This window comes from Manacus candei, unplaced genomic scaffold, assembly GCF_025592945.1.
Source record: "Manacus candei isolate 608988 ecotype Guabito, Panama unplaced genomic scaffold, ASM2559294v1 h1tg000096l, whole genome shotgun sequence".
Lineage (NCBI taxonomy): Eukaryota > Metazoa > Chordata > Aves > Passeriformes > Pipridae > Manacus > Manacus candei.
In genome coordinates this window covers 339,141-353,807 of record NW_026138144.1, presented here as the reverse complement: position 1 = coordinate 353,807, position 14,667 = coordinate 339,141, and the positions used below count along the sequence as shown (strand labels likewise).

At 57.8% G+C, this 14,667-nt stretch overlaps 1 protein-coding gene across 5 annotated transcripts; it reads right to left on the bottom strand.

The window, feature by feature from the left end:
* Positions 1–672: 672 nt before the first annotated feature.
* On the bottom strand, positions 673–14,082 carry LIMD2 (LIM domain containing 2). Of its 5 annotated transcripts, none has more exons than XM_051768642.1 (5): positions 13,956–14,082; positions 4,928–5,056; positions 2,485–2,529; positions 1,924–2,063; positions 673–1,435 (listed from the first exon to the last, which is right to left on the bottom strand). In XM_051768642.1, exons 2-5 carry the CDS (start codon positions 4,967–4,969, stop codon positions 1,276–1,278), a joined length of 387 nt encoding a protein of 128 aa, XP_051624602.1. In that variant the 5' UTR covers positions 4,970–5,056; positions 13,956–14,082; the 3' UTR covers positions 673–1,275. The 5 variants fall into 5 exon arrangements, with proteins under 5 accessions (XP_051624602.1, XP_051624601.1, XP_051624599.1 ...); XM_051768641.1 differs by lacking the exon at positions 13,956–14,082 and adding an exon at positions 13,780–13,888; XM_051768639.1 differs by lacking the exon at positions 13,956–14,082 and adding an exon at positions 13,334–13,693.
* Positions 14,083–14,667: the final 585 nt, after the last annotated feature.

The window sequence follows — 14,667 nt, the reverse complement described above, 5'->3', positions numbered from 1 at the left end:
GCTCATTAATTTGTGTGGACTGTGCTATCCAAAAATTGGACATGGGGGGGGGGGGTCCAAACCAGCCAGCCCAGTGCTGATGCCCCTCCTGCCCCTGGCAGAGCCACTGAGGAGAGACAGGGCACGATGGTCTCTGATGTGGAGGGGGACTGAGAGAGCCCTGTGCAGGGCCAAGGGCTGGATCCAACCCTGGGGGATCCGGGTGTGATGGGGGTGGTCTGGGCTCTGTGTGGAAGCTGGTGTGAGGTTACAGCTGAGCTGGGCTGGGCAGCTCACAGGGTAACACTGGGGTGCAATTTGAAATCCTGGGTTTGCTCCCCAAAGACTCGGGGGTCCCATGAGGGGCAGGCACTTCTGGTCTGATCTCACGGGGGAGAGGGGCATGAAGAGAGAATGTTTTAGGTCTGGGGGCTGCACCCCTGTCACCTCTGACCCTTGTGGCCTGCAGGACCCCTCTGAAAAGAGGAGTGGGCTGCCTTCTTGCCTCCCTTCCCTCCTTTCCCTCCCTTCCCTCACCACCTCAGTCATAACATTACTCGCAAACACCCAGGAATAATTCCTTGATCCTGCATGGACAGAGGCTTTTTCCACAGCAACTGGGGCAGCAAGAGGGGGCCTGACCACTCCCCCCACCTCCCCAGACACCCTGGGAACACAGGACAGGACACAGGGAAGGCTCGGAAACCTTGTATTACAAAAATAAAAGAGCGCCTGGCGCAGTGTGAGGCGGAGCCGCCGCGAGGCTCCCGCAGAACGTACCAGTGGAAGGCAAATATAAAAAAGACAGACACTGTTACACAGTCGCAGGGCAGCGTCCTGGGGGCTGAGCCACCCCGGCTGAACTGAGCTGATGTAAACCAAGGACCTTCGTTGTCCAGAGCCCCAGCAAGGCAGGATGGGGTGGCAGGAGCTCTGCTGGGACTCACAAGCTGGTTAAGCCCCCAGATCATCTTTTCCACGGTGACAGGCTGGCAATGGATGAACAGGGTTGGGGGTCCCAGGGGGGTGGGGAGGGGTTGGCAAGTGCTTCTGGTCTGATCTCATGGGGGAGAGGGGCCTGAGGGGAGAGAGCTTCAGGTCTGGGGGCTGCACCCCGTCACTTCTGCCCTGTCCTTCTGACTGCAGGACCCCTCTGAGCACCCTCAAAGTGGGGTGGGCTTTCCCCTTTCCCTGCCCTGCCCTGCCCTGCCCTCCCCTCCTGCAGGTCCTGCTTTACATCAGCTCAGTCAGTGCTGGCTCAGCCCTGCTGGGCTCCGGGGGGTGGGCTGGCCCCGCTCACGCCGACTTGGTGCCGCTCTCCACCTCCTTGTGCACCCACAGCTCCTTGTGCTGCTTGCGCCCGAAGCCCTCGTCGTAGTTGCCTTTACTCTTGAAGAGCTGCTGGAAGTGGGGCTTGCAGTAGAACTCCCCGTGGAGGGCGGCGTAGCTGCCCAGGCTGCAGAGGGAGGGCAGGGTTAGGTGGGCTCGGGGATCCGGGGCTGGGGGACACCAGGATAGGGCAGGAAGGAGGAAGGAAGGTGCAGGAGGAGACCCTTAGACAGGGCAAACTGCTCTCTCCAGCCAGTGCAGGCTGTTGGGGGCTCTGAGCAGGTCTGTAGAGGGGGAGGTCTCCAGGGAGCTCAGCCTTGGCTCTGAGTGCTCTGGGAGGAGGCTCTGGCTCAGCTTTGTGTCACCCTGGGGCTGCTCTCGAGGGGAAGCATCTCCCCTTCCCTGCCAGGTGGGATTTAGCTGAGACTTGGGAGCAGGTGGGCAGATAAAGGTTTCTTTGCTGCCATGAGTGGGCTGGGGGGTCTTTGGGCACCGCCCAAGCGAGGGGCTGTGATGGGTGAGGGGGTGGGTGCAGTGTTGGGAAGGGTTTCCCCCACCCAGGCCCAGCAGAGCTGTGGTGACACCTGTCCCAGCACAGGCCCCAGCCCAGCTCACCTGAGCTTGGTGTGGCAGTGCTTGCAGCAGAAGCAGGAGTTGTGGAAGACGAACTTGTCGGCCACCAGCCGCTCCATGGGGTACACGGTTTTCTGGCAGGCAGTGCACATCTCCTTCACCTGAGCCTTCAGGCTGAACGACTGGACAAGGGGACACCAAAGGGGGACATGGGATGAGGAAGGAGCGTGGGATTCCCCGTGCCTGGCTCCCTTCACAGCCCTCTTCCCTGGTATTTGTGCTGCCACTCACTGGAGCATTGGTGAGCATGAAGCAGCCTCACCTCCCCCCTCCCTGGGCCACCCCACTGATGCTGGGCTGGACTGGTGCTTGGGCCTGGGGTGTTTGGTCCTTCTCCCCTCGCCATGAATCAGTAGGATGAGGCACTGACAGAGAAGCTGTGGCTGCCCCATCCCTGGAAGTGTCCAAGGCCAGCTTGGACGGGGCTTGGAGCAACCAGGGATAGTGGAAGGTGCTTTTCCCATGGCAGGGGGTGGAACTGGATGATCTTTAAGGTCCCTTCCAACCCAAACCACTCGATATGACGTGGTAAATCCCAGGTACCTTGGAGCGCTGCACTGTGCTGCCTCCTGAGCTGCTCTTTGCCTCCTGAAAAGGGAAGGAGAAGAGAAATCAAAATGAGAGCTTGGCCTGACATTGAGCTGTGAGGAGGAGGGGAGGAGGATTGGCACAGGCAGCTGCTCTGCAGGACCCCGGGGCACACCAGCCCCTGTCACAGCGTGGTGACCGTCCCTGAACTCACTTGCCCAGAGGCCACGACATCTGTCAGGTCCTGGCCTGTGTTACTGCCTGTGCTGTGGTGCTTTTCCCAAAGAGAGAAGGAAGAGAGGGAAATGGAGAAAGAAGGGAAAACATGGACATTTTGCAGAGAAGGAATGGAGCACCAGGCAGCTGTAGAACTTCCAGGGGCAGAGCAGCCCTTATCCAGCAAGATCACGGCACAGCTCTGTATTTTCCATGGCCAGGTACAGCAGAGCTGTTTTGTGGTGGCAGCAGCATCCACACATGGAGCCAGGAGATGTCACAGCATGGGCATTGCAGGGTAAGAACTGTCCCCTGCTGAGCAGCTCTCACCAGCTGCAGGCACTGATCCCTGTCCTGGGCCACCCAGTGCCACCACTGTGCACATCCTGGGATTCACATCCTCCCTCAGGAATAACAACAGCACAGCTGCCACATCCCTGGGGACAGCAAGGGCCTGTGGCAGGCAGAGAGGGGGAAAGGATTTGCTGAGCTGCTGCAGACAAGCCCTTGGCAAAACCCCTCTGTGACCTGCACTGGCAAATCCTCACCTGTGGCTGATGCACCTACCAACAGCAGCTCTGCTCCCAGGTACTGCTCCTGCTCCTTCCAGCCAACACCTACCCCCAGGCTGCAGAGGGATGATTAACTCCTCTTGCTGGGGGTGCCCAGGGCTCCAGCAGTGCTGCCATATGGCCTTGCCTGGGCTCAGGAGGTGGTGCCCTGCCTGTTCCCCCAGGAGCCCCTCGCTCTCCGGGAGCTCTGGTGCTGTTCCCCCTCAGTGGATGTTTTGTTTTGCAGGTTCCCTGCCCTGTTTCCAGCCCCTCACGCTGCTGCTGCTGTGCAGGAAATGCCCCTGAGGCCCTGCAGGCTCAGAGGGGTGTGGGGAGGGCAGAGGGGCAGCGGGTGAGGGCAGAACTGATGATGTGCCCCATGGGGTCTGCAGCTTGTGGGGGGCAGATGCTGCTCCAGCACCAGGGCAGAGAGACCCAAACGCTGAGGTGCCCGGGGATTTCAGGGCAGGGTCTTGGTAAACACTCCTTCATCTGCAGCTGCAACAGCTCCTCTCTTCCCAAATCCCCCCCGCTCCCCTCCTCACCCTCCCCACACCCCCTGCACAGGTCCCAACAGCCCCCTGGGAGTGTTTCACCCGCCTTTGCACTCATGGAAATTCTCCCTCCTTCAAACTGCCAGGATCAAAGGGGCCATCACACTTCAGCAGGTCACCCTCAGGGCTGGCTCACCCTCTGCACTGCTTGTTCCCAGGGTCGGGGCGCTGTGACCTCAGGATGTCACCCCAGGACATCTCTCCACTGTCCTTGTCCTTCCCCTCGCTGCTCCTTGGCTCTGCCTGGCCAGTGCTGCCCCTCTCTGCCCCCAGGCTGATCCCCCACCTCCCGTTCCTCCCTCTCTGCCCTTCCCCATCGTTCCTCCTTTGTATTTTTGGAAACAGTTTGTCTGAGAGACGCACAGGAAACTCTCCCCTGGCTGAGCTGCCTCCTCAGACGTTTCCCAGCTGCTCTCCCTGACTCAGGTCAGGGACGTGATTTTCCTCTCCCTCCCACGAGGCTGGAAGCCGGAGCCAAAGTCAACAGTGGGACACGGGCAGCGAGGAGGCTCCGGCCGTGTAAAACCAGTTGCATCCCCTGGCAGTGGCAGAACAAGTGCGGGTGCTCTCCCGGGGTCAGGATTTAATGCGCTGTTTCCAGGCTCAGCTGAGCCAGAGCTGAGGAAAACGCTGCCTCTCTGGAGCTGGGACACATCCGTTCCCAAGGCTGCAGCAACCACCGCGGCTCGTCACTTCTCGGCAGCCTCCTGGCTCGGGGCAGGCTCTCCATCTATCCCGTATCTGATCTATCTCCCCTCGGGGAAGGGCCGTATCCTGTCCCAGCAGGAGATGTTCTTGAGCCTTTATGTTTTTCCACCTCCGATCACTCCGGTCCTAAGCAGCTCGAACGCTCTCAATTGTGATCACGGAAAGCCATGGAAACACAAACAAACAGAGGCAACTGGAGATGAGAGCGGGGTGAGAGCTCTGGATGGACCCGAGCCTGGGCGCCGGCGCTCGGAGTGCTCAGCAAACAGCACCTTCTGCTGGAACATTCCCGTCCCCAGCTCTGCTGTTTGAGCAGCAGTGACTGTGCCTTTGATCACCCTGAGATGTCAGGCCTTCTGTACACAACCCTCCCTCCCTGAGAACCAAAACTGGGGTGCGATTCCCACGCAAACCGCGGGATCTACGTACGTGGGTTGGGGGTGGGCTGGCGGCTCCCGTGGCCTGGAACATGGTTCCTTCCCCTCCTCCGTCTGATCAGTCCTGAGCTTGAAGTCTGTGGGTCGATGTTCCCTGGGTAAGACAGCCTTTTTGCAACACCTGGAAGGAAATGTCAACAGCAGCGGGGTTGGTTTCATCACCCCAAACCCAGCAGCTCTGCAGGAGGTGGTGTGTGCTTGGCTCTCTCAGAGCAGCCTCGTTGGTCCAGGAGATTCCTGAGGGAGCCAAGAGGTTCAGGCACACCAGGCTGGACCAACAGACAGGAGATGCAGGTCTGGAACACTGTGATAGGGAGCTGGAGAGTCTGGGACTCTGAGCACCCTGGTCTGGTGTCCCTGCCCATGGCAGGAGGGTGGAATGAGATGAGCTTTAAGGTTCCTTCCAACCCAAACCAGCCTGGGATTCTGTGATCTGGGGTACTGAGCTCAGTAGCTCCAGTCCTCTAATCCCATACAAAGATAATCCCATACAAAGATCCTGGGCTGGGATGGGAGAGGACTGCTGGGAACATGAGCAGAAGGTGATGTGATGGCTTGTGCTCCAAACCCACACGTGGAGGCAGCTGCCAGGCAATGTCCAAGCCAAGGGAGCAAAACCAATGCCCTGTGTTTCACTGATGCAGCCACTAAAGGACTGGTGTTGCTGGAGGAAGGACTGTGATTTTAGTCTAATTTTAGCCCAGAAAAGTCTCTCTGATCACAGCTCAGCAGAGCGAGTGATGGGGATTTTGTCTTCTCTGGGGAGCCCACGTCACCTTCAGGCTGAGCCCTGTGAGCTGTGGCCTCGTGTGCTGAGCTGAGTGCCTGGGAGGATGGGGCTGACAGGGACCAGCACAGGAAAAAAACCACCAGCACTGCAAATCACCCCTTTTGGTAAAAAATAGCTGAAAAGGCACTGACAGCTCCTCAGGGGTTTTTCCCCACCACACTTTACCTTCAAAACACCCGTGAAAGAGTGAAAGATCAGCCCTGGTTTGCATACACGGCACTGAACCGAGGGGTTGAGCAAAGGGAGGAGGAGAGTGAAGGGGCAGCTCTGCAACGATGGGGATGAGCTGGGGGATGGAAAACCAGCACCACCCCTCCTGCCTGAGGCTGCTCTCATCTCCTGCTGAACCCTCTCGGCCTCATATTGTCACCTCAAAAACTTTCCTGCAGCCCAAGGGCTGGGATAGACCCTGAGAGAGCCCCGAGGGCAGAGACGTGCCAGGGTGGAGGGCTGGGGGCAGGGGGTGTCTCCTCAATGCCCACCTCACTGGGACATTTGCAGACATGCCCTGGGTTTTGGGGGCTCTTTGGCTGCCAAACAGCCAACACCAGGCTCGTGTTACAGCCAGCAAAGCACCCAGAACTCGTGGCTGCTTTTGGAGTTGAGAGACCTCTGCCCCAGGTCCTGGGGGTGCACAGCCCTCATCACAAACACTTCTCAGCCCCATCTGAGGCACGGCTCTGTTTTACCCAGATCATTTCCCGTCCCTCTGCGGTTTGCTTGTTATTTCCTGCCCTCCCAGCTCGCTCACAGGCAGCTGCTGCCGAATCCAGAGTCTGCTGGGGCCAGTGCCCAAACCCACAGCCCCTCTCTGCCCCGTTCCCTGGGACAGGACCTTCCCTTCATGACCCCGGGGTCTGTCAGGTGCCTGCAGCCCAGCTCAGGCCAGAGGGAACCTGAGGAACCCAGAGAACCTGCTGTCCCCACCTCATACACACCTCTGACACAGATGCACAACCCTCCCCCTTCCCACCTTCACCTTCACCCCAAACTTTGGCACAAATGTTTGTCCTCCCCCTGCTTCCCTTCCTCCTCCCTCACAGCTCATCTTCCTCCCCTACCCCAGCCACCTCCTGCCCCTCAGTTTTCCCAGTCCTTTCATCATCCCCCTCTTGCCCTTCCCCACAACCTGGGCCAGTGGAAGGTGTCCCTGCCCACGGCAGGGGGTTGGAACGAGATGAGCTTTGAGGTCCCTTCCAACCCAAACCACTCTGTGATTCTGTGATAAGCACACGGTTTCTTTCACCTACTATTTGTTTCTTTGCTTCTCATTCCCCCAAACCCTGTCCCCTTCAATTCCTCCCCACTTAGCCTACCCCATGGCTTGATGTTCTCCATCCAGCCCCGTCCTCCATCCTCTCCACACCCCTCTGACCTCCACACACGTGCCCTCTCATGCCCTCCACTCACATACCCTCTCATGCCCTCCACTCACATACCCTCTCGTGCCCACGCTCTCCCCGTTGCTGTCTCTCGGCTCAGGGTGCAGAGAGTGAGTCCCTTCAGGCACAGGAGTAGGAGTTACTAAACCTCCTTCCTGCCGAAGGGCAGGAGGCAAGAGCAGAAATCTCGAAGGGGAAGGGTGTGCTGAAGCGATAAGGGAACCAGAACAAGTGAGATGCTGCAGGAGGGTTTCTAGGAGGCTCTCAGCTGCTCTCATTGTGCTTCCAAGGAGGGCAGGATGGGATTTGAGCCCAAGGCAGCCAACACCAGCCTGATGAGTGGAAGAACACTGTGGCACAGGCTTTGCTTAAAGACACACTGCCACACTGACATTGCAAAGCCCTCACAGTGGCTCGGGCAGCCCTCGGGGCTGTGCTGTGAGGAGCACAGAGGGCACCTCTGACAAAGCCAGAAAGCCAAGGCCAAGGCTCCAGGGTGGAGGTCAGCACCATGACTAGACCTGCCTGTTCCAAACCTCTGTTCCCTAAAGCCCTTGGCCACTTATGCAGCCTGGGAAGAGCAGGAGTGAGGACTGTGCCCTCCTGGAAACACCACCAGCTTCAGGTATTTGGCTCAGGACAAGGTGAGAACACCTTTGCCTTCCAGCCTCTGTTCTTCCTGCCCCTCCTGGGAGCGACTGACGGCTGGTGTGGACTATAAAACATCTTTCCAGGGGACTTGGGCTCGTGCCATCTACCTGGGGTGATGGAGCAGCTCCTGCTGGGAACACTGATGGGCACAGCATGGCAGACCCAGGGAGGTGGATCTTGGTGTGGCACCACAGCCAGTGGGATGCACTGACCTGCCAGTTCTGCTGCCCAGGTCACCACCAGCAGCTGCTGGTCCTGCTCTGGGGGCTTTTTGGGTGATCTCAGCGAGCTGGTGTTTGAGTCAGGACCTCAGGGTTGGAATTTGTCCATCATCCAGAGGGGAGATGTGCCTGCTGCCATGTGGAGCAGCTGGAGCAGTGCCTTTTAGCTCCAAGCAGGAACAGTTTGGAGGGAGGAAGGCAACATTCCTCCCAGAAGCTGCTCGATCACAGAGCTGTTCCCTGACAGCCCCCTCTCCGTGCCCTCTCACCCTCCTGCCCGACCCTGGGGCAGATGCAGGGAGAGGGAACATCTGGGGCGGCCCCTCAAGGGAACTCCCCGATCACAACGTGCCTAAAAAGGATCACGTTTCCCACAGCCAGGACGGGTGCAGGGAGTCTTTCCCTCCTTCTCCTCTCCAGTGGGGTCATCCTGGCTACCCCCACTGCTGATCCAGCTGCCCCATTGCCCTCCCAGCAGCTCCCAGTGGGCCCCAGCCCCGCGCTGGCTCTCCGGGAGCTGCGGAGTTTCCGGCCCAGGGAAGCAGCAGCGTGACTGCGGAGGGCCAGAGGCCCCTCTCTGCCATCTGGTTCCCATTACAGCCCTGGGAAGGGCGTGTTTCCTGCAGGGATCACTCCCCCACGGCAGGGGCTTTCCCAAAGGCGAAGCACAGCGTGGGGGATCCGGGCCCCTTCCTCCTCCATCCCCCGAGGACATGGAGTGTCCCCAGTAGCACAGCGAGGGAAGGGCAGGGGCTCGACACCTTGGAGGGGCTGTCAGGGCTTTCCCCCAGGAAATACGGGCTGGTTTGGGATGGATGTGGGGCTGGATGTGCCCCAGATCATGTGCAGGATTAGTGAAACCCACGCACACAGCACAGCACTGACCCTGCAGCTCCATGGCCAGCCCAGCCCATCGTCCCTCTCAGCAGGACGGGATGAAGAGGAGGTGAAGAGGAGGTGAAGAGGAGGTGAAGAGGAGGTGAAGAGGAGGTGGAAAAGCCCATCCCCAGAGCCTGGGAATCACCCAGCTCACTGCCCATCTGCAGCCTTGGGGGTCTCATGGTTGACCCACACCATGAAACAAAGTGTGTGAAGAGCCAGCATCAAAGAGGAGAGTGCCAGAACCAGGCACAGCAGTGCCAGGGAAGGGGCACAGTGGGATGATGGAGCCAGCCCAGTGGTCACAGCTCCAGCTTCAGCCGTGGAAGCCCTTCATTCAGCTGCAGGTCTTGGCTCTTGCATGGCTTTGAGCCAACCACTTGACCTCACCAGTATTCGGGACCAGGGCAGGTCCCTGCTGGGTTGGCACAGGGTTGAGGACCCCAGGGAGGAGCATTTGGACATTCTGGGATTGCCCCTACCCTGCTCATCCCATCTCTGGGGGGGTGGGCCCGTCCCTGCACCCCAGGGCCCAGCGCTCCCTTCCACCATCCCGCTCCTCTAATCCCCTTTCCAGCCACGTCCTGTGCCAGGGCTGCCTCTTGAAAGGCTGCCAGTGGGCAGGAAATCTGCAGCCCAAATGCTGAGGGATGCTGACAAGGAATAGTTGTGGGGAGGAACAGGGCTGCCTTTGTCAGGGCAACAATGGGGGACCCGCACGGGCGAGGGGGGAGCCCGAGGGAAGCCCCTGCCCACCCACTCCCCTCTCCCACCTTCACCCCTGCCCTGGCTGCTCTCCCCTCAGGAGGAGCTGAAAGGACCAGGGCCAGGGGGACTGGGCTGGTCCTCTGCCCCTGCCTCCCAGCAAGGGGGCAGAGGTGCCAGGAGGATGCTGCAGGGATTCAATGGCTTTCCAGAAGCAGAAACTGAGGCACTGAGCAGTTCCTTCCTGGGATCGTGGCCATGTTTAATGGCATCCATTAAAAATCACGGTCTGAAGGGAGTGTCTGCTCTCCTGGGAGCTCAGATAAAGCAGAGAAACACTGCTGGGGGGTGGATGAGAAGAGCCTTTTCCAGGCAGAGACAAATCCTCAGTAGTGCCAGAATGAAAATTGCAGGTTGAGAGGTTCAGGCTGGACATGAGGCAGAAGTGCTTCCCTGAGAGAAACCTTGGGAGCTCTGCAGAGTGGCACTAATGAGGTGCAATATAGACCTGGTGCACACAAGCACAGTAGGCAAACAGCAGTTCATGCTCCTTCCCTTCCCCTTTTCAGCTTTTCCATTATCTCTTCCATAAACCACCTGTAAAACTTTACCTCCTGGTTTCCTACATAAATGCACATCCATTTACCATTATACATTATGCCTCCAGTTCTTCTTCCACCATATACTTGCCTCTCAGTGGATTTGTGATGATAAATCACATCCCTTATCAGTTTTTTTTTTTTTTAGCAGGAGAAGCCAATGCCTTTTAACCTGTTCTCTGTCCCCACTCTGGTGGCCTGACACCAGCAGGTGAGCTGACCTGGCTTCTCCACATTGTGGGAGACCTCAAACCTCAGAATTCTGGTACAAAACTCCCCTGAAAACATCTGGCCTGATGTGTCCTTACACTGTGGAAGGATCCAGGTGTCCTCTTTCCACCTGGCTCTTTTTTCCCTGTCCTCTCTCCACCTAAAATAATCATCTCCTTGGGGCACTGTATCACGAGGCCCTGTTGTTCCACAAGTCATTTATCATATCCAAGGAAGACAGTGAGCCAACGTGACATAATCTGTGTAAAAAACCACCCAGCACTTCATTCTGCTTCCCAACAGCAGGTCTTTGATTACTCTTCCAGGACCTGTTCTAGAAACCAACCTTTCCTTGTACTCCAATCAATGGATCTGTAATTGCCTGTAATTTCCTCTCTCCTCAAACACAACCCATCAATGTTGTTGGCTGATTTCCTCTCCTGGAGTATCACCTGTTATCCACAGACTTTGGACTGGCATTGCCTGTGGTGGAGTCCCCATCCCTGGAGGGATTTAAAGCCCTGTGGATGTGGCTCCTGGGGATGTGGGTTAGTGCTGGGAGAACAGTTGGACTCGGTGATCTTGGAGGGCTTTTCCAACCTTGATTTTGGGGGTGAGCCCATCTCTTGAACCCTAAGAGATCCCCCCCAAGAGTTTTTGCTGTTTCACCACCTGCAGATGCAGCAAGAGGAAGAGTGAGGCCTGTTCCAGGCACCCCAAAACACAGCACAACCCCTTTCCACAGTCCCTGCCTCCACACAACCCCTACAAGAGCTGCTTTTTGCTGCCCAAAATCATATTTATAGTTAAATCTCTCCACAGATCATTCTTTGTGAGCTGCCCTATTTCCAGCCTTCACCTCCATCCTCCCTTTTAGGATCCAATACACCACACAGCCCAGTGGAGGATCTGGTGCTCTGAAATTCATGGCACACATTCCAGTGTGCTGGGAAAAGCAGTCCCTGGAGAGGCACATCAGAGGGTGCTGAGGCACCTTGTGTCTGAAAACCCTGAGCTGGCCATATGGAGAGGGTTATGGGCACACCAGAGGAGTGAGAAATATGTCTAAAGTGTGCTTAACATTGATATTGCAATAATCCCTTCACCCAGATTTAATGTTTTCCATCTCAGAGCTTTGGCTAGCAGCGAGGTAAGCACAGCAACCCCCCCAGATGGCTCATAAAAATGACTTAACTGGGAAGGAAAAGGCAGAAGGCACCTCTGGGGGGGACATGGCAGCTGCCTGGCAATGGCCAACAACCCTGCAAGGGCTGAGGGTGAGAGAAAAGGAAAATAAAAACTCCACCACCACGCAGGACCAGGGGGGTTGTTGAAGCCTCACAGAATTGACCAACCGAAGGAAACCAGAAGAGGAACTCCCTTCCCTAATGAGAAGTCTCGTGGGATTTTTTGTCGACCAAAAAAGGTCAGGAACCCAGTTTTGAGCTGCAAAAAAAAAAAAAATGAAGATGCATCCAGTCACTTTGCAAAGCCCACAAGGTTGGTTCTGACAGGCCCTCACTTCTCCCATTTTAAAAAGGACACGAGCACTGGGGCTGTTTCAGACTAAGCTTGGTTGGTTGCTCTGCAATTATTTTGTAATCTCTGTTAATAATTCTGCAGATGTGCTACTCCTGGCCTTAAATACACGACAGCTCAGCTGAGGCACCAGATGTCTTCCCTGCGAGAGCCCTCACACGACGCCTTCGGTGGACAAAGCACGATTTTCAAGGCTGAATTATCACGTTTTTTCGAAACCAATGGTCGCCCCATGAACAAAAATCAGCAGAAAATTGGTCATAAATGTGATCTACAAGGTAGCTTAGCTGGTTTCAAGTGATCCAAGGGGATTAGACAGATCAGACTGGCTCGAAACACGGTAGTTACAGCACCAAACCAGGACTTGGGAGAGCTGGGCTTGATTCCCAACTCTGCTGCTAATTTTTTGGGTGGCAGTGGACAATTAATTTCATTTTTTTTGTTCCCTTTTCTCCCCTCCCCAACGAAAACAGAGTTGCTCTCCTTTGTGAAGCCCTGGGAGATCCCTGGCTGTTAAGGGTTATGTCAGAGCTCGGGGCATTTGTGTTGTTATTAAATCTCACAGTCATGTAACAGCCTCCCCAGGGAAGTGATGAAAGACCTGTCGCTGGAAAGGTTTGAATCCAGGCTGGATGAGGCGGTAGGAGACACACCATCGGGAATTAGCAGGCATTAACGAAGGGGGGATAAGGGAGTCGGGATCTAACAGGTTTTTCTTCCATCTCTGCTCTTTCTGATCAGCTTAATAAAATGGATCTGTCCAGCCCCCCTCCGGCATGTGCTGCAGCGCACAACAAAGAGGGAATTACAGCCCGAACGGGGAGGGGGAGCCCCGAAATTTGCACCCCCAGACACCCCTTGCAGCGGATCCAGCCAGCACAGGCCTCTGCTCGATCCGGAGGGGACCAGCCCCTCGCCCCCCCGGCTCACACCGGGCACGGGGGGCTCGTCCCCCCTCCCACAGCATCGCCCCCCAACAGGCCCCCGGAGCTCCGGCAGCACCTCTTTGCCCCCACCTGACCCCTGCCCAGAACAGCCCCCCTTGGGACCCCCCCACCAAACCTGCCTCCCGCGACCCCCTCGGCCGAGTCTCCTCCCAGAGCGGAAAGTTCCCGGAGCGCCCGGATGGTTCCTCCTCCTCCCGGGGGGCTGCCCGGGGCCGGGGGGGATGAACCCCCATCTCCCGGGTGGCTCCAGCGGTGCCGCTTCCCGGGGCTCTCTCCTGCCTTTGCATCCCTCCCTCCTCTCCATCCCTTTCTCCCCGGCCGCCCGCCGATAGCTCTCGTCCCTGCCCACCCCCGAGCCCCCCGCGGTGGGCAGCGATCCCGGGGACGGGCGAGCCCCCCATTTCCCATTGCCAGGGACCATCATTGTCTCCCACCGCCTCTCCCGTCGCGTTGTTCTCCCGGAGCCCGGGCTCACCGTACGCCTGGGGGATGCCGAGGGGGGGCTCAGGGGGTCGGGGGGGTCCGTGCCGGTGCCGGGGGGCTCTGGCCGCCCCTCTCCCGCCGCAGGGGCCGGGGCTGTGGGAGCGGGAGCCGCTTCCTGCGCGCTCCCACCGCCGCCTCGCAGCCCTTTTTATCGCGGGGCCGCGGCAGCGATTGGCTCCCGGCGCCGAACCGTCTCCCAGCCGCTCGCTCCTTTGTGTGCAGCCAACCTCTAACCCCAAACCTTCCCCAGCCCCTCTCCTCACGGCTCCCTCTCCCCGGACCCCCGCGGCCCCTCCCCGGCTCAGCGCCGCCGACCCCCCGAGCGTCTCTTTCCGCTTTCTGGCAGCGTGGGTGTAATTACCCCCCCGCCGTAATTAGCTTTTCCATCCTCTCCCCCTCCCTCCAGATTGGCTTCGCTCCAGACTTTGGCTCACCCACCCGCTCATGGAAGGTTTCCCGCGAGCATCCCAAAGGATCCGTCCCTCCGGGCTCTGTGAAAGGCGAATTCTCCCCACCCTGCAACACACGCACCCCCCTCAACAAACTGTTTGCAGAGGAAGAATCTTATCAGGCAGCTGCAGAAAAGGGGAATCCCATTGCTCCCCACTTCTCACCTCCCAGGGGAGCAGAGCTGAGCAGTGATGGCTTCAGAAATCCGGGGTTTATTCCATGGACAGCTGGCGTGGAGCGTGGGAGCGGGGCCGTGTGAGGTGGGCGGCAGATCTGCCAGGGCAGGGTCTCATGGGGCGAGCAAAAGCACTGCCTGGACCACGAAGGCAGCTTCCCCTGGGGTTTGGAGGGCTGGGATTTCCCCAGGAACAAGGCAAAACATCAGGAATAAATAGGTTAAATATTAATAGTTAAAACCTGGAGGGAACTCAGGGGTGGTTTCACCAAGCCGGGATGGACCTGAGCCAGCAGAGAGGCAGCGGGAACCTGTAGCTCTGAGGGCTTCACCTTAACCTCCCAAACCCATTCAGAGGGGGATCCATGAAGGAAAATAGGCAGTGGAGAGGTGGGAATAGCTTTGATAATGATGATGCAGGAGCAAATATTCTTGTTTGGCTCCCGAACACAGCGTGGAAAGAGCCAAACGCCGGCTGGAGGTGGCCCAAAGTCTGAGCCCAGAGGCAGAGCCAGGTGCTTTGTGTGCAGTTTGCCTGCAACTCCCTGTACAAAAAAAGACAATCAAGGATTTTATGGAAGTGTTTACCGGACAAGGAGACAGCAGTGATATGATTTACCACGTCTGCCACTCTGCATTGCCCAAATAGCATCTGTGCTGAAGAGGCTCCCTGTCACCGAGAGCAAATAAAGGAGGGATTC